The sequence below is a fragment of the Lynx rufus genome, unplaced genomic scaffold (assembly GCF_022079265.1).
Source record: "Lynx rufus isolate CCGP_SWC_20201006 ecotype Redwood Valley unplaced genomic scaffold, mLynRuf1.p SCAF_5, whole genome shotgun sequence".
Lineage (NCBI taxonomy): Eukaryota > Metazoa > Chordata > Mammalia > Carnivora > Felidae > Lynx > Lynx rufus.
In genome coordinates this window covers 96614743-96638365 of record NW_025814867.1, presented here as the reverse complement: position 1 = coordinate 96638365, position 23623 = coordinate 96614743, and the positions used below count along the sequence as shown (strand labels likewise).

Genomic DNA, 23623 nt, shown 5'->3' with positions numbered 1-23623 from the left:
ATTCCCACCAACAGTGTATGAGGGTTCTCCTTTCTCCTAGCCAACATCTGTTGTTTCTTCTGTTGTTAATTTCAGCCATTCTGGAAGGTGTAAGGTGGTATCTCATCATGGTTTTGGTTTATATTTCCCTGATGATGAGTGATGTTGAGCATGTTTTCACGTATCTGTTAGTCATCTGGATGTCTTCTTTAGGAAAAAAAAATGTTTGTTTATGGCTTCTGTACATTTCTTAACTACACTGTTTTTCGGGGGGTGTTGAGTTTGGTAAGTTCTTTATATATCTTGGTTATTAACCCTTTATCAGAAATGTTATTCGCAAATATATTCTCCTATTCCATAGGCTCCCTTTTAGTTTTGTTGATTGTTTCTTCCATTGTGCAGAAGTTTTTGTCTTGAAATCCCAATAGTTCATTTTTTTCCCAATAGTTTTTGCCTTTGTTTCCCTAGCTTCCAGACACATGCCTAGAAAGAAGCTGTTTCAGCTGAGGCCAAAGAAGTTGCTGATTATGTGCTCCTCTAGGATTTTGAAGGATTTAGGTCTTTCAACCATTTTGAATTTATTTTTGTATATGGTGAAAGAAAGTGGTCCAGTTTCATTCTTCTGCATATTCTTGTCCAGTTTCCTAACACCATTTATTGAAGAGACTGTCTTTTTTCCTTTGGATATTTTTTCCTACTTGGTTGAAAATTAGTTGACCATATAGTTGTGGGTCCATTTCTGGGTTTTCTATTCTGTTGCATTGATCTACTTGCCTGTTTTTGTGCTACTACCGTACTGTCTTGATGATAATAGCTTTGTAATATAGCTTGAAGTCCAGAAATGTGATGCCTCTGGCTTTGTTTTTCTTTTTCAGCATTGCTTTGGCTATTCAGGCTATTTTGTGAGCTATTCTAGCTCTGTAAAAATGCTGGTGGTATTTTGATAGTGATTGCATTAAAAGTGTGGATTGCTTTGGGTAGTATAGACATTTTAATAATGTTTATTCTTCCAATCCGTGAGCAGAAAATGTTATTCCATTTCTTTGCGACCTCTTCAATTTCTTTCATAAGTTTCCTATAGTTTTCAGAGTACAGATCTTTTACCTCTTTGGTTAGGTTTATCCTTTGGTATGTTAGTTTTTGATGCAATTGTAAATGGGATCAATTCCTTCATTCCTTTTTCTGCTGCTTCATTACTGGTGTATAGAAATACAACAGATTTCTGCACATTGATTTTATATCCTGTGACTTTGCAGAATTTGTGTATCAGTTCTAGTAATTTTTTGGTGGAGTCTTTTGGGTCTTCTAGATAGAGTATCATGTCATCTGCAAATAGTGAAAGTTTGACATCTTCACTACAGATTTGGATGTGTTTTATTTCTTTTTGTTGTCTGATTCTGAGGCTAGGACTTCCAGTACTATGGTATATAACAATGGTGTGAGTGGACATCCCTGTCTTGTTCCTGATCTTAGGTGGGAAGCTCTCAGTTTTTCCCATTGAGGATGATATTAGTTGTGGGTCTTTTGTATATGGCCATTATGAGGTTGAGGTATGTTCCATATATACCTACTTTGTTGAGGGTTTTTATCAAGAATGGATGCTGTATTTTGTCAAATGCATTTTCTGCATCTATTGAGGATCATATGATTCTTATCATTTCATTTATTAATGCGTTGTATAACATTGATTGATTTGTAAATATTGATCCACCCCTAGGCCAAGAAATAAATCCCACTTAATTGTGGTAAGTAATTCTTTTAATGTAGAATTTGGATTCAACATTATGTTGAATATGTTTTGGATTCAACATGGTAGTATCTTGTTGAAAATAGTAGTAGGCATAATGTTTTGGATTCAACATGGTAGTATCTTGTTGACAATATTTGCATTGATGTTCTTCAGGGATACTGGCCTACCCTTTACAGACCTTTATAGAGGGGTCTCTGTCTAGTTTTGGAACCAAAGTAATACTGGCCTTGGAAGTTTTCCTTCCATTTCTATTTATTTGGAATAATTTGAGAAGAACACGTATTACTCTACTTTAAATGTCTGGTAGAATTCACCTGGAAAGCCATCTGGCTCTGAACTCTTGTTTGCTGGGAGATTTTTGATTATTGATTCAATTTCTTTGTTGATTATGAGTCTGTTCAAATTTTCCATTTCTTCATGTTTCAGTTTTTGTAGTTTGTATGTTTCTCGGAATTTATCCACTTCTTTCAGATTGTCCCATTCGTTGGTACATAATTTTTCTTGATATTCTCTTAAAGTTGTTTGTATTTCTGTAGTGTTGGTTGTGATCTCTCCTCTTTCCTCTTTTCCCACAGGAGCACCACTAAGCCTGCCAGGTATGACCCCACCAATGGCATGAATTTCTAAAACTTTAGACTTCAAGCTCCACTGCTTATAAAAACTTATGATAGCTTCTCTCCTTCTCCCAGTCAATGGTTGTGGGGAAAAGTTTTTCATGTGCAGTCCTCTGTGCACTGCGTTCTCTCTCTCTATCTGTCTGTCTGTCTGTCTCTCTCCCTTCCTCCATCTCTCTCTCCCTCCCTCTCTCTCTCTCTCTCTCTCTCTCTCTCTCTCTCTCTCTGTGATCAGGGTTCCCTCCCCTTCACAGCACCTGCAATTCTTTTCTCCCCAAGGTCTACTCTCAGCAGCTCCTACCTACACGATGTGGCTGTTTTTCTCTATCTAGATGTGGAATTTGATCTCTCAGTCCTCAGGTCGATTTTTTGGATGCTCAGAATATTTTGATATTTATCTGGCTGTGTTTGAGGGACAAGAAAGCATAGGGTCCCTTTACTACTCCTCCATCTTAACTCCTGCTTGGTCTTTCTATTTTTAGTTTTTGAAAGAACCTCTTTACTGTTTTCCACAGTGGCTGTACCAATTTACACTCCCACTAACAGCACATGGGAGGTCCTTTTTCTCTACATCCTCACAAACACTTGTTATTTCTTGTCTTTTTGATAATAGACATTCTGACAAATATAAAGTCATATCATATTGTGTTTTTGATTTGCATTTCCCTGATGATGAATGATGTTGAGCATCTTTTCATGGGTCTGTGGCCATCTTCCTTACAAGAATGTCTATTCACGTTCTCTGCCTGTTTTTAATCAGATTTTTTTGTGTTTTTTTGGTGTTGCATTGCATATGTTCTTCATATATTTTAGATATTAACCCCCTTTTGGATGTGACATTTGCCGATATCTTCTCCCATTCATTAGGCTACCTTTTTGATTTGTTGATGGCTTCCTTTGCTGTGCAAAAGCTTTTTATTTTGATGTAGTCCCAATAGTTTATTTTTGCTTTCATTCCCCTGCCTTAAAAGATATATCTTGAAAAATGTTGATATGGCTGATGTCAAAGAAATTACTGCCTATGTTAGGGTGATATTCTAAAACCAACAACTGGATGCTAGGTTTGCTCACTGATACTGGAGTATAAGTGCTCCAAGGTCCTCTCAATTGGCTAGGATAGAAAATATACACACACATATACATATATATTTCTATCTATCTACCTATCCTACCTATTTATTCCATTAAAACTCATGAATAAACACTAGTAACTCCAATTTTGATCCAACACTACTCTGTTCATTTAGGCTTTTCCTTTTGCATATTGATACTTCTCTTCTCCACCATGAAAAACTGGTTATCATTATCCTCAAGATATTTACTTTTTCAATTCTCTTGCATGTAACTAGGGTCCTAATCCTCCATGATTGCCTCCCCATGCATATGTCCATCATTCGTGAGCCCTGGGACCTCTGGTGTTTGTACCCCACTTGGGTGGGCCCTGGCACAGGTTGAGTATGGCTGCTTTCCCACCACACTCCAGCTTGCCTATTAGCTTTTTGATTCAAAATAAGGAAAAGGACCTTATTGTATTTTGTTATTGTTTTTTTGTTTGTTTTGTTTTGTTTTTTACTTTGTCACTGAAGCAGACCTAGGACTTGACAAATTTTAAAGACAATCCATGAGGTGCCTGGGTGGCTCGGTTAGTTAAGTGTCTGACTCTTGATTTCAGCTCAGGTCATGATCTCATGGCTCATGAGTTTGAGCCCTGCTTTGGGCTCTGTGCTGACAGCATGGAGCCTCCTTGAGATTCTCTCTTCCCCTCCTTCTCTCTGCCCCTCCCCTGCTCATTCTCTCTCTCTCTCTCTTTCTCTCAAAAAAAAAAAAAAAAAGACAACGAAATCAGGGCACCTGTGTGGCTCAGTCTGTTAAGCATCCGATTTTGGGTCAGGTCATGATCTCATGGTTTGTAAGTTCAAGCCCTACAACTCTGTGTGTACAGCTTGGAGCCTGGAGGCTGCTTCAGATTCTGTGTCTCCCTCTGTCTCTCTCTGCCCCTTCCCACTCATGCTCTGTCTCTCTCTCTTTCTCAAAAATGAATAAACATTAAATAAATGAACACAGCTCTTAAAAAAAAAAAGACAACCCAAATCATCTCAATGTGCAAAAAATAAATGTTACCTAATAGAGCAAGCTTAAAACAATGAAAGTACCTCTGTCTTAAAATATATATAAATATATATGCCATTTTTCTTGACTCTTAAATATATTAATTCAAAAAGTTGCCTTTATTATTTTTAAAAGTACACAGGTTTTTTTTTTTTTTGTTTTGTTTTGTTTTTGGTAATGTATAGAAAACATAAGTTTAGGGTAGCTTACAGTACTATTTAGAATATTTGTAAAGGTAGCTATCCTTATCTTAATAGGTAAAATATCTGTGTAAAAACTAGCACATCTGTAAATTGTCCCATGTGATATTATGTAAATGTAAGGAAAATAACTTGTAGTATAGATTGGATGTATCTAAACTAGCATATGCAGTTCCAAAATGGAATGAATCTCCACTCCCAAAATCATTCTAATCAACATTAAATTCTGACCATAATGCATTGAAATTAGTATAATTGTATAATGATTCAAGATTTGAATATAGCTGATCATTTATTCGCATCTGTCTTCAGGTGGCTTTCTTCTTTTCATGGAGTTTGGGTTTTTACACGGAGCCAACTCTGGGTTCTAAAATAACTTTGTCTCTATTCCCGTATTTTTTTGTCATCTTCAGGAAGGACAAATGCAGGTTAGAACAGAAAGCATGTGGATGTAAATAGTTGATTTAATTTCATGTCTAAAAGGTGGACTCAGATACATATAGAGAACTTGGGGATAGTAATTTTGAGTGGATGGGCTTGATTTAAATGAAATTTGAATCCTTCCCACAGGTGGAATATCAACTTAAAACCGCAAACAAAATAGAAGCTCTGAAAACTGAGTAGAAGTTATCTTTTTGTAAGAGACATTTACATTTGTAAGGAAAATCTCCATTTTTATGGGTGTCTCCTTTGATGTACCAGGAAGAGGGGGGTAATTCTAAATCTCTAGAAACTCTTATTACTAGAGAAGGCATGACTTAGATCTGCACAACAATCTTAACTCTGGTTTACTGTGCTTTTCCTGGTAACCTTCCACAACTGGCTCCCCACTGACAACACCTTTTGTCAAAAGCTGATGATGGCATTCAATGTGATGGCTTTGGGCATATTGGGGAGTTACTCAGCATTATTGGGTCTCTTGCATGTATACAGAAGGTATACATGTTATTAAACATTTTTCTCTTGCTAATTTGTTTCATTCAATATGATTCTTAGATTAACTAGAAGAACTTTGAAAGGTAAATAAAAATTTCTGCTCCCCAATAAAGTACTATTTACAAATATTTTAGCCCCAAACTTTCACTTCTTCCTATATTACATTACCTTTCTGATGGCTAATGTAGATACTGATGTCCTAATAGTCAGAACCTAGCCTTTTAATAGCCAATCAAGAGGCTATATTGTCTAAAAAATTAAGCTGAGGAGTAGGAATAATAGCACACTTCAGCATAGAAACTCCAAATGAGAATTCCAGTTAATCATCAAGATTCTCAATAACCAACAGAATTAACCTAGATCAAATCCAACTGAAGAAGATTTAAAATTCTTTATTTTATTAGATTGCTTTAAAAATGTAAAGAGCTCCAGGCTAAGTTCAATTGGAATGCAGTAGCAAATATTTTACAAGAATTTTTGTAGGCAATGTTAAGTTACTGAAAAAATAATCAATGCAACATAATGCTAATTAAAGAAAGGAAAGAAGAAAGATGGAAGGGAAAGGAAAATAAAGTAAGTACAGTGGTCCCCTTCTTAATTTGCAGGAGATACATTCCAAGACCCCTAGTGGATGCCTGAAATCATGGATAGTACCAAACCTTACATGCATTATGTTTTTTCCTATACATACATACATACATATATACATACACACTTATGATAAAGTTTAATTTATAAATTAGGCACAGGAAGAGATTAAAAATAATAGCTAATAATAAAATAGAACAACTATAACAATATACTATAATAAAAGTTATGAGAATGTGGTCTCTATCTCTCTCCCTCATAATATCTTATTCTCTTATACTCATCCTTTTTGTGATAATATGAGATGATAAAATACCTATGTGATGACATGAAGTGAGGTGAATTACACATGCATTGTGATGTAGTGTTAGGCTACTATTGACCTTCTGACTATGTGTCAGAAGGAGGATCATCTGTTTCCAAACCACAGTTGACTGTGGGTAAATAAATTTTTTTTTTTTTCAACGTTTATTTATTTTTTGTGGGACAGAGAGAGACACAGCATGAACGGGGGAGGGGCAGAGAGAGAGGGAGACACAGAATCGGAAACAGGCTCCAGGCTCTGAGCCGTCAGCCCAGAGCCCGACGCGGGGCTCGAACTCACGGACCGAGAGATCGTGACCTGGCTGAAGTCGGACGCTTAACCGACTGCGCCACCCAGGCGCCCCTGACTGTGGGTAAATAAAACTATGGGAAAAAAAAAAAACTTGGGATAAAAGGGAAACACTGTAATGAAAGAAGGGAAAAAAAGATAGATTATGAGATATAAAAAGGACACTTGCTTGGAGTTCTGGGTAATACATTTAGATCAGAATTAGAATGTTTAATAGGATTTAAAATGCTTCTAAGAATTTAAATCTTAGAAACAATAAGTTCTAGACTAATATTCATTAAAAAAATAAGTTTGTGTTTCTAATATTTGAATTTTTAATTATTAAATTAAAAGGGAATCTATGGACATTACAGTTGGAAGTCAATATAGATATTCTAAAATTAATGAGGTACAAGAAATTGGGCTTTTTAAGTGTGTGGATTCGAAAAAGGAAAAAAAAAAGGCCAAACATGGTCTTAAAAGGAAGTCCCACCTTCATATTTTTCCCATAATTATATTGGCTTAATTAAGGTAATTATGCAATAAATTTCCTTACAAGTAATAGATTCTCAGAATCAATGTATATGACTTGAGTCACAGTGGTGAGAAAAATGTCTGACGTTGTATTTAATATTACAGTGAAATTTAAATATTAACTTAGAAATACATTTCAAAAACCAATTAAAAAAACATATCCTCAATGTTATTATATGCAGATGAGGCCATTTCTAAAACACCAGTAATCAAATTAGAATAGCATGAAAAGAAAGCAAAAGATACAACATGGAAATTACCATTCTTGTATGGATAGCTGGCTCAAGAATAATGTAATAAAAATTTGAAAATATGATTAATGTAAGGGATGGTGAATGGTATATTTAAAAATAAGTCTCACATTTTAAAAATCCTGTCATGTTAGGGTGTCCTTTGTATTTACATATACATGGAGATTCTTAATGTTATAGTTAAAAAAATTCGCACTCTGGGGGCCACTATTCCCAGCACTCAAGGACATCTGTTTTCTAGAAGTACGTAGGTTATTTTATTTTATTTTATTTTATTTTATATTTTTCTATTAAAAGGCTCTAGTACCTGCTCCACATAACTTTAGACACGATTTGATGCTGTGTTATATAGGAAAATGAGCAGGCAGGCAGTAGCAAATTCCTCTCGTTAATTGTTTAGATCCCTAGCATAGTAGATCTTGGTTTTTCACAAATATCTGAATCATCTGCAGAATGCAGTGTATTTGCAAATTTTGGCTGTATTCCCAGGGATTCTGGTTCAATTGTTCTGGGAATGGTTCACAGGAATCTATATTTTGACTAGTATAATAAACCAAAATGTTGACTTTATTGTAGGTTAAGTGAGGATCACACAAAGAGAAACGTTGTAAATGCAAGTGCCTTCATCTGTGGCATGATCAGATAAAACACACCATAGGTGGATAACCTTTCTAGAAGAAAAATACATTATTAATAGGAAATGTGTCAAAGTGCTCTGTTTATTTTATTAACGTTAACAGTGATGTTTTCTTAATCTTTTGTCTCAGAATCTGTAAAGAAAGTGGTGTGGAAACCAAAGTATCTGCCTTTAGATATGAGTCCCACCATTCATTAAGTATCTCAAATGTATGTTCATATTTGAATGGTCATTGCTTCCACAGATGCAACATTTAATATCACTAATCACAAGTCAACCCAGAGATCATTACTGATTTGTATATTTGCTGATGCAAAACTTTCACCTGTATATCTCATGAGGAAGGTGTGTAGAGATGTCATTTAGCTGAATATTGAGTTTAGTGAACCATGCAGCATATTTATTTCAACACTGGATATTTTATGTGTAATGACCCTCATGAACTGATAAAAACTTAGAGAAAAATGTGGGAGATGTTAAATAGTCACTAATATGGTGCTGATGCATAGAAAAGGAATTGAGAAAACAAAACCTGAGAAACATAAAGTATAAATACTTAAAAATTTATAAAGTTGAGATTTTTGAAATCTAGAGTGGTTTTTATGTCTCAACATTTTCTTTTCAGCCTCGATACCTGAAAATGGACAGTTTTGGAAGAGAGGAGAATTTCTTTCGACAAAACTAAGCTAGGTAAGCAGTTTTGGAGGGCCTAAGATATTACCATGAAATGTGAGGTTTTTGTCAATCTACCTATCGTCTATCTTATGCCCAGGGATATCATTGCAGTATCTTAGGAGTATTTGGGGGGGGCGTGTAACACTTTAGAAGTATTTGGGGGTACAACACTATCTGAAATTAAATGAAATTACGAATGAATATTTCCCCAGATGTTCTTAAGGTATACAATTCTTCTAAATTAGTGGTTCTCAAAGTGTGGTCCTTATACCAGCATCATCATTATTACCTGAGAATACGTTAGAAATGCATATTAGCCCCTGTCCCCAGAACTACTTCATCAGAAATTCTGGGGAGTTTCACCAATCTAAAATTTAGCAAACCCTCCAAGTGTTGCTGAAGCATGCTGAATTTTCTCCTTCAATATTCTTAATAAATGTAACTAAGAATTTAAAAGTGATGTTGGTTTAAGAAGCCTTTTAGAATCCTAAATAAGTAAAGCCAAAGACTGAATGCTAAGGAAAAGGACAACTGAAGAAAATGGATGGGAGGGATCTAAAATAAAAGCTGAAAGAGCCTATCACAAGGGTAACAGGCAATACAAGGAAGCAGCTGTTAGATTCTGGGTAGTACCCCCAGGGCAAAAGTGAGCCTTCTGACAAATACTGGAGCAGCAGCAACAAGGTTATCATAACACCATCATCACCATCATCACCATCATCACCATCACCATTATTATCATCTTAATGGGCGAAAGAAAACACACAATATCCAGACACAGGGCTAGGCGCTTACATAGATCACCTAATTTAATCCTTACAGTAGGCTTAGGCAGACTTAAAATTTGAATTTTATCTCTATTTTACACATGACAAAACTGAGCCTTAGAGAAACAAAGTAGTTTATCACCAAAATTATTTAAGTAGAAAGAAAGAAAACTGAGATACGAAGCAGGAAGTATGACTTCAAGGCCCACATTCTTTTTTTTTTTTTTTTTTTTAAATTTTTTTTCAACGTTTATTTATTTTTGGGACAGAGAGAGACAGAGCATGAACGGGGGAGGGGCAGAGAGAGAGGGAGACACAGAATCGGAAACAGGCTCCAGGCTCTGAGCCGTCAGCACAGAGCCCGACGCGGGGCTCGAACTCACGGACCGCGAGATCGTGACCTGGCTGAAGTCGGACGCCCAACCGACTGCGCCACCCAGGCGCCCCAAGGCCCACATTCTTGACTGCTATTGTTTACTGATATCTCATAGCAACTTAGAGCTAAAGGTGGCCTCACCATTAAGCAAGGAAAAAGAATGCAGTATTTATTTAATGGGTAGTTAAATTGGATTCACAGAAACTATGGAGAGTGAGCAAGGCAGAATTCGAAAAATTCAAAAGACTCTTACATTTTGAAGGAAGGTGCGATGGGGTTGGAGGGAAGAAGAGTGGCAGCTATACCTAGAAACAGATTCTTTGATGTGATGAACACATAGGGTTGAGGCACAGAGTAGGAAGCAGAGGAAGCAGTAGGAACAAGCAGCACGGGAGACGGAACCACTGATATAATCACCACATTTAATGTCCTAAGGGTAAGTGGATCAGCCGTCTGGTGCAAGATATAAAATGGCAATGTCCATATAGTTTGTCAGAAAAATCCCTCTTCATGACTCAGTCTCAAGGAGGAGAAGATCCATTCTTCATATTTCTTATAAGTATAGGCTTTATTGCTCCTTATTTTTTCCACAGCAATGTGATTTAAAAAATACAATAGTATCTTAAATCACATAGATACGGGTTTGAAACCCTGTCCTAAGAGAACAGGCAGCCTTGGGCAGACTCCTTATTGTCTCTGAAGTTTAAGCTTTTGCACAGTTTTAATAAAGTTATTAACATCTAATTAATAATAATTTTATTAGAATCAAATGGGACAAAGAACTACAGCTTTCAGAAAGAATTGCACCAAAATGTGTACCTTTGGCATGCAGATTATTGGAATTGAAAATAATCCAGACCTAAAGACTTGGGAGGAAATGTTGACCTTCCCCCTAATTGCTTAAAAAAATTTAGGTGGAGGATCTGCTCCAGCAAGAGAGCTATCACCATAAATAACTACAGTATAATATGAACTAGGTGTGGTCGATAAGGAGGAACCTTGTAAGCACTGTTGATCAACGACCTCTCTATGTCCCATTGTTTCTGAATGGCCCAGTAATATTTGCTAACAAACATTGACTCTTTTTCATTTTCCTGTGAATTGCTTTCCTTCCATTTTCTTCCCAGTCCAGCAGCCCATTCTCTTTAGTTCTGGGATATATATATATATATATATATATATATATATGTATACTCATTTTATCTGGCTGTCTTTGTACTCTCATGTTTATGTGGATTTCCCATACATATGAAATTAAATTTTATTTTCTCTGTTAATCTATTTCATGTCAGTTTAATTCTTAGACCATTAGAAGAATGGTAAAGTGCAGACAAAAATTTCTCCTACACAACAGAATAAAAGTACATGGCACTTAGTAGATTCTTTTCCATCACTTAATATTAAGATAATTTAAGTTAATTTCACTTATGCTGCAGCTCTAACCCTCTCAGGATTAGCACATTTAGTTCATAACTAAAATGTATGCAGATAAGTAAGAAAAAAATGGGGGGGGGGAAGGACATGGGGCATTTGGTGCTAACAGCTGATTTAAACATAAATCTATTAGTTCTTAAAGCTATCAAAAAAAATTCCCTTCCAGTAGAAAGTGCTTCAGATTTGATTCCTGGCCTGCTTGGCTCCAACTTACTCCCTGAATTCTCTATGTGACCTGGAGCAAGTAACTTAAATTTAAGGAAATTCTGTTTCCTCACCTAGAATCCAAGGAATATAATACTCAAATTGCCCAATTTTACTTAGTATAATACACATACACATTTTCCAGTTGTGGTGTCTAGGGCTTTCCAATGACATTAAAGGTTATAAAAGTATTAAAATTGTGTAGGAATCTCATAATGTAATATGGAGCTGGCCATAAAACTAGGTATCTAGGTTTCCTCTGCCATTGCATATGGTAGAACTTCTTTTATTTTGAGGCAGGTGTGTGTGTGTGCATGAGAGAAAGAGTCAGAAAGACAGAGACAGAGAGACACAGAGAGAGAATATATGTGTGCTTGTGGTTTTGAGGGAGCTGGTAAATTAACCCATTTACGTATTTACACATCTCTGGTTATGTTTACACGTTTAAATGGGCTGCCTGAGATCCAAGCCCTGATGTACCATGTTATGGAGCTCGAGCACTCTGTACTAAACCACAAGGAAAACATTCTATGCTTTGACTATGATAGGAACTTTGCAAGTCCGTAGACATGCCTTTTACAAGCAATAAAATGAAGCTGTCAGCCATCACAAATGGACCAAGATAGAGGTCACATGACTAAACCACCTCTGGACCAGGCAGTCTCTGATGTATTTTACTCCAGTTTCAATCTATTAATCAGAGGAGTTGGGAGAGCAATAATTTAAACGCTGCAATAATCAATTCCATAACACATTAATAGAAGCTACAGTCAAACTTTCCCACACCACTGACTGCACTGGAATCCTGACAGGAGCCCTAGGGCCATGCCTAATTTGCATTAAATTTACATAAAATTGTAAATCAAGAATACATGAACACAGCCCTAATATTTGTTAGTGCTTAGATCTTTTCTGATAGATGGATTGGAACTGCTAGTGGTTTGACTTCGCTTGCAATAAAACTGTGCAGCTGATCAGCTTTGTTCTCATTCTGCAATTATGAGAAAGGGACCCATGAGAGCTATAGTTTGGGGGCATGCGTATGCCACTTAGGGTTTTTGTCCTATAAAACCATGACTCAGATGTGCCCTTAGAAACCCCAATCTAGAAGCAGATTGTCCCCAATAACTTTGCAAATCCTTGTCATTAGATTTGCTCACAAATAACTTACCATTAAATGGAGATATAAATTACAAAGAAAGCTGGCCAGCTGAGAGGATATCAGGACCCTGGAAATTTTTATTTCCAAATTATACTTACTATCACAAGAACAGATAATTAGCAATATTCTTTATGCTGAAGATAAAAACCAAGCCTTCATCAAGAGTCATCCAGTACCTAAAAGTTGATGAAGTGGACTTCACATGGTTCTAAGCATTGTCTGTGTTCTTGTTACTTTGTTCCAAATTATTTCAACAGCTATGGCCTTTGCTATGTGCTTTTATACTCAGGGCTAGGAGAAAATATTCTTACCAAGAGTACTGGCTCACAGTGGCAAGATTCCTCTTTCTCCTTAGTCATTTCATTTTAAGTCTATCCTTTCAGCGAAAAAATAGATACTTAAAAAAATGCATGTGAAAGGTTTTCTCAGAAAGGGTTTTGCAAATATTTTATACATCATGTTAATTTTTTTTTCTCTCACCACTCCCTTACCACCTACCTATCCCACCTTTTCTTACCTTGCACGATCAAGTAAACTTGGGAGGTCTTGGGCTCATGCTGTGTCTGAACCGAGCAAGTATAGGAGCCCTCATCATAGACATCCACCTTCTGGATTCGGAGGCTGTATTCCAGAGAATGGCGTTTCTCCAGCTCAACCCGAGGGTCCAGAGACCATTTGTCATGCCCAGCAAAAATGATGCCAGAACGGTTCAACCAGGCCACCTTTGAGTTCTTGTCTTCTACAACACACCTGGTAGAGCAGAATAACAACATTAGAAACTTAGCCATACCTGCATCTGCATTCATTCTCCACATTGCCTTCAATAAGACCAATGAAGAACAATAATTATATACAGGATGAATTATTGCCATGCCATTTCTTAGAGTCCTATGTATTGTCACTATTTATCCTAAGATCTACTTACCATTCAGTGGATGGATGTAATTATATTAGACTCAGTTTAGCCATAAACAATCAGTATGAAAAATGCAGGCAAATAAATTTAGATAGGTATTGACTTCCCACTGGATTTTCTTCTTCTTGTCTAAGAGAAGGTCATTCACGCAAAACTCCATCTGTTTTAGTAACTGAGAATTTGACAAGTGATAATGTGGCACATTTCCTGACTTTTGAATTGTATGAATTCTTTCATAAGTATTTCCTAAATTTGCACAAGAGTGTGATGGTAGATTCAAATCATGCCCCACTGCTATAGAAACTAGACTAGATTTCAGAATTTGCTTTGGATTCTTATAAGTTTGGAATGCCCTCTCCCAGGAGTAAGAAGTGTGTGAACAGGTCCAAAGGTAAGAAGAAAGGTATTGTGTCAGGGAAATCAAAGCTAGCATCTTCTTGCCTATGTCTGGTTCCAGCTGCTGAGGGCAGCAGGTTGTCTGCTGGCAAAACAGCTTGCTACCAGCATTTCCGACACATCAGAATGAGTTCAATATTTTATGGGAGATGAATAAACCAGTTCCGTGGTTCCTATTCTATGAAAGATGAAGGGGAAAAATGTTTATTTTAATAAATACTTATTTTAAAAACCTAACAGGATCTCTTTCTGAAACTTTCAAGAAAGAGGCAAAGAAACTGGAGAATCAATGGATTCTCCATTGAGAAGGGGTAAATGCTTCATGGGGAGGGGCACCTGGGTGGCTCAGTTGGTTGGGCATCTGACTTCACCCCAGGTCATGATCTCGTGGCTTGTGAGTTCGAGCCCCAAGTCGGGCTCTGTGCTGACAGCTCAGAGCCTGGAGCCCGCTTCGGATTCTGTGTCTCCCTCTCTCTGACCCTTCCCCAGCTCACACTCTGTCTTTGTCTCTCTCTTTCTCTCTCTCAAAAATAAATGAACATTAAAAAAAATTTTTTTTTTAAATGCTTCATGGGGAATATAGTTTTCCCCTTCAATTTCAGCAAGAATCGGGAAATGGAAAAATTGAGCAACAAACTTCTCTCTGTATCCCTTTGGCAAGATTTATGTCTGCCCCACAGGGAGATTGTCCCAGACCCTATTCACAACTGTAGAGCCATCTGCTCAGCACTCTGAGGCATGAGGGATAGAGAAGAAGCCAGGAGCATGACAGCAGAACAATTAAAATACCATGTTCTGTATTTTCCAAACTGAGTCCAATCCAGGTTTTCTCTTAGGTCAAAAAAGCCAGTTGTAGAGATTCTGTACCTATGCATAGATAGGAAATTAATGCCTTATCTACAGGCTGTCTACAGTAACTATACAGAGGCCAACCCATCTTTCTTAAAAGCAGAAATGCTGAATCCTTTTAAAATACCTCACCTATCGTTCAAAAGACCCCCTTATCCCATCATTTTTAAGTGAACTTAATATTTTATTTAACACGAGAATTTTATTTAATGACTTGAATTCCATGATACGCAGGTGTCTCTTTTCTTCTGCATTTATTTATTTTCATAAACATAAGTAGATGAAATCATCATTTGGTATCTCTGTTACCCAATATGGGTCTCTCTGCCATGAAGATATTGTTGGGATTAATTATATGTGCTTGATAATTTAGAATTTCTCCATAATGGAGTACAAAGCTAACTTCATGGATGCTTGATGCTTCTTTCCAGACCTGATTGTACTTTTCCTGTTCTACTATTTTGTGTCATCATTTCTCTGTCCTTCATGGTATTTGTGGCACTTCTTAAATGAGAATCATTTATGAGTTAATAGGCTGCTTTGCTGCATTTCTATATCATAAATGAAGTTATTGATATGGATTTACTGTGTTCTTCTTTTCTACTGAGAAGAATGGAAATTGACCTCTGTAAATGCATTTTAAACCTTTATCATGAACCTCCTTGCACTTTTCTCATCTAGGCAGCTCAACACACCAGGAAACAGATATGCTACATCATAGGGAGGTACTCTGAATAATGTCTAGCCCCAAATATGGCCCTAATATGTTCAATTTGGAAAAAAAAGACTATACAATATATATTACATAGATATGGCCTACAAATCAATTAAAGATAGATACTTTGCCCTATTCATTTAGGTGCTTCCAAAAATTTATGTTATGTAATCTTAGGTATTGATAAATGCCTCTTGTTAAAGTGACAGCATCACACGCACAGGGAGGAGGACAGACGATTACCTCTTTTACACTTTCCTCTCCCAAACCCTACGGCGTCAACAAATGAATTGAACAAATTTCCTTATGAGCACAAGGTAGAGTTTCTAAGACAGGTGTTTAGGGTCCTCTGGACATTTTAGCAATTTTTATCCATGGGAAAGTTAAAATTATCACATAGGTCATTATTCCAAACTATTCTCTGGCGATGTTCAGAACTATCTTACCTAAAGAAGTAATTGACTATTTCAGCAAAATTGCCAGACCCATAAAAGTGCATCTACCAAGACAATACATTACATGAAAATTTGCTATGACAATCTATATAACGTCTTATTTTTACATTATGTTTCTTCTTACATTTATTTTTAAAATTTACCTTTTACTTACAAATAAACACACACACATATATGTATATATACACACATATATACACTCACACTTTTTACTAACTTAGTATGGTTACCCAAGATACTAATGTACATCTTGGCTATGTAGTATTTGTTTTTAATTTTTATTTTAAGTAAGCTCCACACCCAATGGGGAGCTTGAACTCACAACCCTGAGGTCAAGCAAGAGTCATATGCTCCATTCCCTGAGCCAGTCAGGTTTCCCAACAATGTAGTATTTTTAAAAGGTAAACGACTCCTCCAGATATTTAAGGTTTTTTTTTTTTTTAATGTAGCCAGTGGTTTCAAAGTACTGACTCTCTAAAGTAGAAAATAATCTTTTTACAACATTACAAAACTTTCATACTGAAAAACGGCAAACATAATAGTTTCAGAACCAATTTAACTTTTCAAAATTTTAATATTTTGATTTAAGGTGGTAACTATTTCAAACCATAAGAAGTGCACAAGGAAAAGACTGAAAAAGTCAAAATAATCTCAACATGTAGAACTTATCTTTGTTCAGTGAAAATAACTAGTGACACACAGTAGTCACAGAGCACCTAGTTATTCAAAAATGGTTAAATGCCAATTTAATGCAGACCCACGTTCCCAGCATGCACTGACTGGCCAGCAAGCATCATGTGCTCCCATATAGGAAGTGAGTTGGCTTAGCTGTGCATTAGGCATTCCTCTAGAGTAAATGAGAATTCTCATGCCATGCCATCATGACATAATAATGAGTTACCTGCCCCCCCACCCCCACCCCGGCCCACCTAGAATGCTGCTTCAATACCAGATAATCTAGTTCAGAAATGGATACCTAATGACTTTATCTTCAAAATCAGCCATGGCTACAGCTGGAAACGTGTGAAGAGATGTATTTTAAAAATCTATACGTGTTATGTATTGTTTAGATTTAATAGAGTGTTTCTTCCAGGAGTTTACAATGCTGCGAATCATTCCAGGATTTAGAAAGGACTGCTCCTTTAAAAGAGTGGGTGTTGGTGCCAAGGAGAGAGGGGCAGAGAATGTCCCTCCACTTCAGGTGGGATTTTTTTGGCAGGCAACTGAGAACATGGGGATATAATACATCTCTCTAGGAAATCTTCTATTATTAGTATCCCATCCTTTTATTTGGCTCTTTTTATGACCTCACTGTACTCCACATTGCATTAGAATTATTTGCATTTATCTTTCCTTGTATGCTTATGAATGACAGTGACCCTCCTGAATTCACCTCTGGAGCTCTCAAGGGACCTAACAGCATACACCCACCATGTGCACAGTAGGCGCTCACTGAAATGTAGAATAAATAAACTGAATTTAACAAACTGGTATTTAACAAGTATCAAATATTTATTAATTATCTAAGAAGTGCAGATGAATGGGTAACTATTTTAACATTTCTTAAGAAATAATTAAAAGTATCAGATACAGGGGTGCCTGAGTGGCTCAGTCGGTCAGACTCAGTTGTGTCAGACTCTTGATTTCAGATCAGATCATGACCTCACAGTTTGTGGAATTGAGTTTTGCAATGAGCTCTGCACTGAACGCGTGGAGCCTGCTAGGAATTCTCTCTCTCTCTCTGTCTCTCTCTCTCTCCCACCCCTCTCAAAATATTTTTTTTTTTTAAGTATCAGATCCAAAGGTAAATTTACAGAGAATTATTTAGTGTGGTATTAACATAAAAGTGAAGGACAGAAACGTGTATGCTCATTGTTTCCATTATGAAGAAACATCATCCCTGGGAATTACATACTCTATGTCACATGTGAAAAAGTAAAAAGAAACATAAAGCAGTAGATAAATGTTTACTGGCTTGCCCACTTTAACCATGAATCTGCAAATACCACGTGGGTTACTTACCTTACCTATGGGCCTGTGATTTTTGTTTTTTAAATCAGCTTTGAAAAAATTACAGGAAGGGCAAACAAACACATTTTTATGTTCCTCGTTCCGTATATCTGCAGCCATAAAACTGTCACAGAAAATCAATGCACCCATAAAAATCTCAAGCATCGGATCTCTGCAAACACTTTATACCAAGCATATTATGTACATTTATACAAACAGGTACATCGACAGCTCTACTTATACTGTATAAGCCTGCTTCTAAAACGATGACTATAATTGGAGGCAGAAAAGAAATGCTAAATTCAATCTGTAGCAATAGATTTCTTTTTTTTTTTTTAATTTTTTTTCAACATTTTTATTTATTTTTGGGACACAGAGAGACAAAGCATGAACGGGGGAGGGGCAGAGAGAGAGGGAGACACAGAATTGGAAACAGGCTCCAGGCTCTGAGCCATCAGCCCAGAGCCCGACGCGGGGCTCGAACTCACGGACCGCGAGATCGTGACCTGGCTGAAGTCGGACGCTTAACCGACTGCGCCACCCAGGCGCCCCGCAATAGATTTCTTAATAGCATATTTACTGACAGTATATCCATGATATAAGTGATACAGATCTACCAGATTTTAAGCCTGTTCAATTGCCTCTAGGCACATCTATTCATATTTAACAAACATTACTGCTAAAAATGTACCAATTTACCATTAGAATTTATCCAAACGTTCCTTTCTTTCTGAAGAATATAATCTTGTATTTATCCGTTGATCACAAGTGAGAACATTTTCTCAATCTTTTACCAGTTATTGATCCTCATACTTAATTGTAAGGATCAGGGCAGTGGAACTGGATAGGTAAGAGATTTATTTTAAAAATTAAGAAAGAACAGTGAGATTAGTGGTTCTCAAGTGGGGGTAAATCTTGCTTGCAGATGATATTTGGAAATAATCTGGAGACATTTTTTGGTTGTCACAACCTGAAGTGGGGAGGTTGCTAGTGGCATTGAGTGGGTAGAGGCTAAGGATGCTGCTAAAGATCCTCCAAGATAAAGGACAACCTCCACAATAAAGATACCCCAAATGTCTACAGGCCTGAAGCTGACAAACCCTGAGTTAGACCATGGTCTCTTGGTTTAAATATCTGGTAGCATATGGCAAACGTCTACAGTGTAATGGTGTTTTTTTCACAAGCATATGCATCTTAATTTATAGACACTTAACTGCCACCAGCAAAGTCCCTGAATCGTAAGTCATGCTCATGACAGAAACACCACAATGAAGTCTAGTCATGCTGTGGTTATAAGTTAGTAGTAAATGAAACATGCCCCTTTGCTGTGTTACTTTATATATATTTTTTAACGTTTATTCATTTTTGAGAGACAGAGAGAGACAGGGCATGAGTGGGGAAGGGGCAGAGAGAGAGGGAGACACAGAATCTGAAGCAGGATCCAGGCTCTGGGCTGTCAGTACAGAGCCCGACTGCGGGGCTCGAACTCACGAACTGCGAGATCATGACCTGAGCCGAGGTCGGGCGCTCAACCGACTGAGCCACCCAGGCACCCCACTGTGTTACTTTAGTACCATAATTATACATCAAGATAATCTTGCACAGACAGTCCCCAGATTACAATGCTTTGACTTAAAATTTCTTGACTTTACAACAGTGTGAAAGCAATACACTTTTAGTAGAAATCATACTTTGAATATTGAATATAAATCTTATCCCCAGCTACTGATACATGGTCAGTTACTTTCTCAAGATGCAGGGCAGTGGCAGTGAGCTGTAGCTCCTAATCAGCCATGCCATCACGAGGGTGGACAACCGATATGCTTACAACCATTCTGTTTTTCATTTTTGGTACAGCATTCAATATATTATATAAGACATTCAATACTTTATTATAAAATAGGCATTGTGTTAGGTGAATTTGCCCAACTGTAGGCTAATGTGAGTGTTTTGAGTACACTTAAGGTAGGATAGGCTAGGTAAGATGTTCGGTAGGTGAGGCACTTTTGATTTAAGATATTTTCAACTTATGTTGGGTTTACTGGGAGGTAACCACACCATGAGTCAAGGAAGATCTGTACACAAATGATGGTGAATGGGGAAGCTATAACCTGGTTGCTTCCTAATTTAATGCTGAAGAAATCATTTAACCTTAGTCTTTTTCTTTTTTTCTCTACATAAATGGGTCTGTAACATCCAGAACAGATAAGGAAGAATCAACTCAATTGGGGCAATTTGAGATTTAAGGAAATTATTAACCTTTATTAATTGGAAAGCTACTTTTTAATTAACTTTTATCATTTTTCACACTTGTGACTCTCCCTTACATGACATGTAAGACATGTAATGACTCAAGATGTGGATGGGAAAGAAGTCTTCAACAATGTGCTGGCCCTTTATTTTGATGCTGTTTCCTGTGTAAACTTAACCCTACAAACAATATCCTTACTGAATCCACCACACTATCATGAAATGTCTTATTCTTGGAATAAGACCTAAAGTTGTCCATTCCCAGCATGAGTGTGTGAAATCAAGAATTGCAAAGGATGGAATAATGTAGGCTCTCTGGAGTCAGAAGTTCTTAGTCTGAATTTATCATATTATTTTAAGTATAAGGAATTCCAGGAACACTATGCAAATACATTAAAAACAATATATGCCAAATTAGTTAACAAATTTAAATATTTTTATTTTTTATTATTTATTTATTTATTTATTTTTTTTTTAACGTTTATTTATTTTTGAGACAGACAGAGACAGAGCATGAATGGGGGAGGGTCAGAGAGAGGGAGACACAGAATCCGAAACAGGCTCCAGGCTCTGAGCAGTCAACACAGAGTCCGGGGCTGACTGACGGACCGCGAGATAATGACCTGAGCTGAAGTCGGACGCCCAACCGACTGAGCCACCCAGGCTCCCCAAATTTAAATATTTTAAAATTATTAACCATTTTGGGTCATCTCGGCTTCATTACCATGTTCTGAGATTAAACTCAGAAATTAAGATTATTGTGGGGATTCATTGCTGACCCTTAGGTGCACCTGCTAGTCTTGTCTGTAGCAAGTAGCATCAGCTCTTTCGCTGCCTTGCTCCATCTCTACCTCCTTCTAGACTTGATTTCTGGCTTTTAACCCCGCCTACGCTCTTGGCCTCAATCTCTTGTTCATTTTTAAAAAATGTTTATTTATTTTTGAGAAAGAGACAGAGACAGACCATGAGTGAGGGACGGGTAGAGAGAGAGGAGACACAGAATCTGAAGCAGGCTTCAGGCTCCATGCAGTCAGCACAGAGCCCAACGTGGGGATTGAACCCACAAACTGCAAGATCATGACCTTAGCCAAAGTCGGACGCTTGACTGAGCCACCCAGGCACCCCTCATTCTCTTGTTCTTATGCATTTATCCTCCCTTAGTTTTGATCCTCTTGGACCAGAAACTGATCGTAGTTTGATAATAATTTATTCTTCTAGATTCCTACTGAATTTTAGTCCAGTTATCACCAACAGAGTATCTACATGGTATGATAATCTCTCCTCATCCTAGCTGCTTTGCACACATTCATGTACAAGTGCCTGCATGCATCCATGCATATGAACACACACAGACAAGTAGCAACATATATTCCAGAGTGGGTGAGAACAGAGAGGCAGCAAACCACAGGAACCAGATTCAAGTGAATCTATTACTGTCATGATGATTTAGGAATCTTTACACTTCTGTTGGAATGTTAGGGTAAAAGGTATACTGTTTAGTTCCTGCAGGATAACTGATTTTAGTTCTCACTTTCAGAACACAGGTAATTCATCTACCCTTTTTGTATCTTAGTTTTCCATAAGTAAAATAAAGCTAATGATACTTGACCCAACCCCCTAGAACTACTCTTAGGGTAGTTCCATGAATAAAATGAAGTGATGTACGTGGATGTACATAAATCATAATGTACATGATTTACATCTTTTATAAGATATAAAATAATTTCTATTGTCATATTCATATTCTATCATGATGAGAGTATGGTAGATAAGAAGAAAATAGTTATACATAGCAGTGGCTATAAAGGAAAATCATCGATTTCCCTAGACCATTCAAAAAGTTTATCTCTTCAGAGAGTCTGATGACACCCACTAAATATATTATTACCCAGACTTTCTGATCAATCATGTAATTCTTTAAATATTCAATTTGCACCAGTTATTTGCATTTGCTATGTTGACAAAGCACCCTCTCTGTGTTTGGGTTACTATCTACTAGAATGATTCATCACCTATAAGAGCAAAAAAGAATCCACAATGGCAAATCATAAAGCCAGGACAGTCTGTCTGTCATTTCTAAAGCAATGAAAAGTCCTCCCTAGACATGCTTTTTATCTCTTACTATCAGTAGTGAGCACTTGTCCAGTCATACATGCATCCTTAGATAAGCATATATATAATACATGTATTGCTATATCTTCAGGTTCATTTTCTTTAAGAAGCATTAACCCATATCCATGCAGGTGGTACAGGTGAGGAAAGCAAGTAGAGAAAGAGCAGAAATCAACCACCAAATTAAGTTCTGAGTCTATCTCAGCAAACTGGCAATTCTAGGACAGTCTGTGTTCCTCTTGTTTTCACATCAATTGTGTCATCTCTCCATTCACACAGAAGAAATGAATGGAAAACAGTAAGATAGAAATTAAGAAAAAAAATTAACGTTTCTTTATTTTTGAGAAAGACAGAGACAGAATGAGAATGGGTTAGGGGCAGAGAGAGAGAGGGAGACACAGAATCTGAAGGAGGCTCCAGGCTCTGAGCTGTCAGCACAGAGTCCGACTCAGGGCTTGAACTCATGAGCTGTGAGATCATGACCTGAGCCAAAGTTGGACGCTCAACCAACTGAGCCACCCAGGTGTCCCAGGAGATAGAAATTTTAAAAAGTGGTCAGAATTGAGGCTAAGGCCAGGGAAGAACTGAGTTCTATCTCAGTCACAGCTAGGATCAATCCCAGGAACGTTTATAAGTGGTTCAAAATAACTCTTCTAGGTTCTTTCCAGAGTCTCCATTGGTTTAGAAAATAAATCATGATTTTCTTAATTGCACCATAATTCAAGGTTCTCCATTTCCTTGTCAGTAGTGAAATGGAAAAGTCATGGGTTCCATAGTTTAGCAGCTTCTGCAAGTTACCTAGTGGAGGAAAGGCAGCACTGGGCATATTTACGGGTTCAGGCTGAGGAGCTAGAGCCAGCTTCCTGCTCTGCATTCACTCTAGCTCCATCAGATCCTTGCTCTGTACCCTCAGGATATTTGCTGACCTTCTCTGTGCCTGAGTTTCTTCATCTGTACAGTGAAGACTATAAAATTTTCTACTTCAATGGGTAGTTGTAATGTTTAAATGCGTGAATTTTAAATATACAGAGCAGTGTCTGGCCCTGAAAGGGTTCACTATTAACAAAGAGCTTCCATATGTTTCTTCAGTAAAACAAGGATAAGGACTATCT

At 37.2% G+C, this 23623-nt stretch overlaps 1 protein-coding gene across 2 annotated transcripts in view; it reads right to left on the bottom strand.

Annotated features, from left to right (window-relative positions):
- LSAMP (limbic system associated membrane protein) overlaps positions 1 to 23623 on the bottom strand; it is a 646514-nt gene that overhangs the window by 289224 nt on the left and 333667 nt on the right. For both annotated transcript variants that reach the window (XM_047100231.1, XM_047100232.1), the window contains exon 2: positions 13326 to 13558. In XM_047100231.1, coding sequence (XP_046956187.1) covers positions 13326 to 13558 — 233 coding nt within the window. The remainder of the gene's footprint in view (positions 1 to 13325; positions 13559 to 23623) is intronic.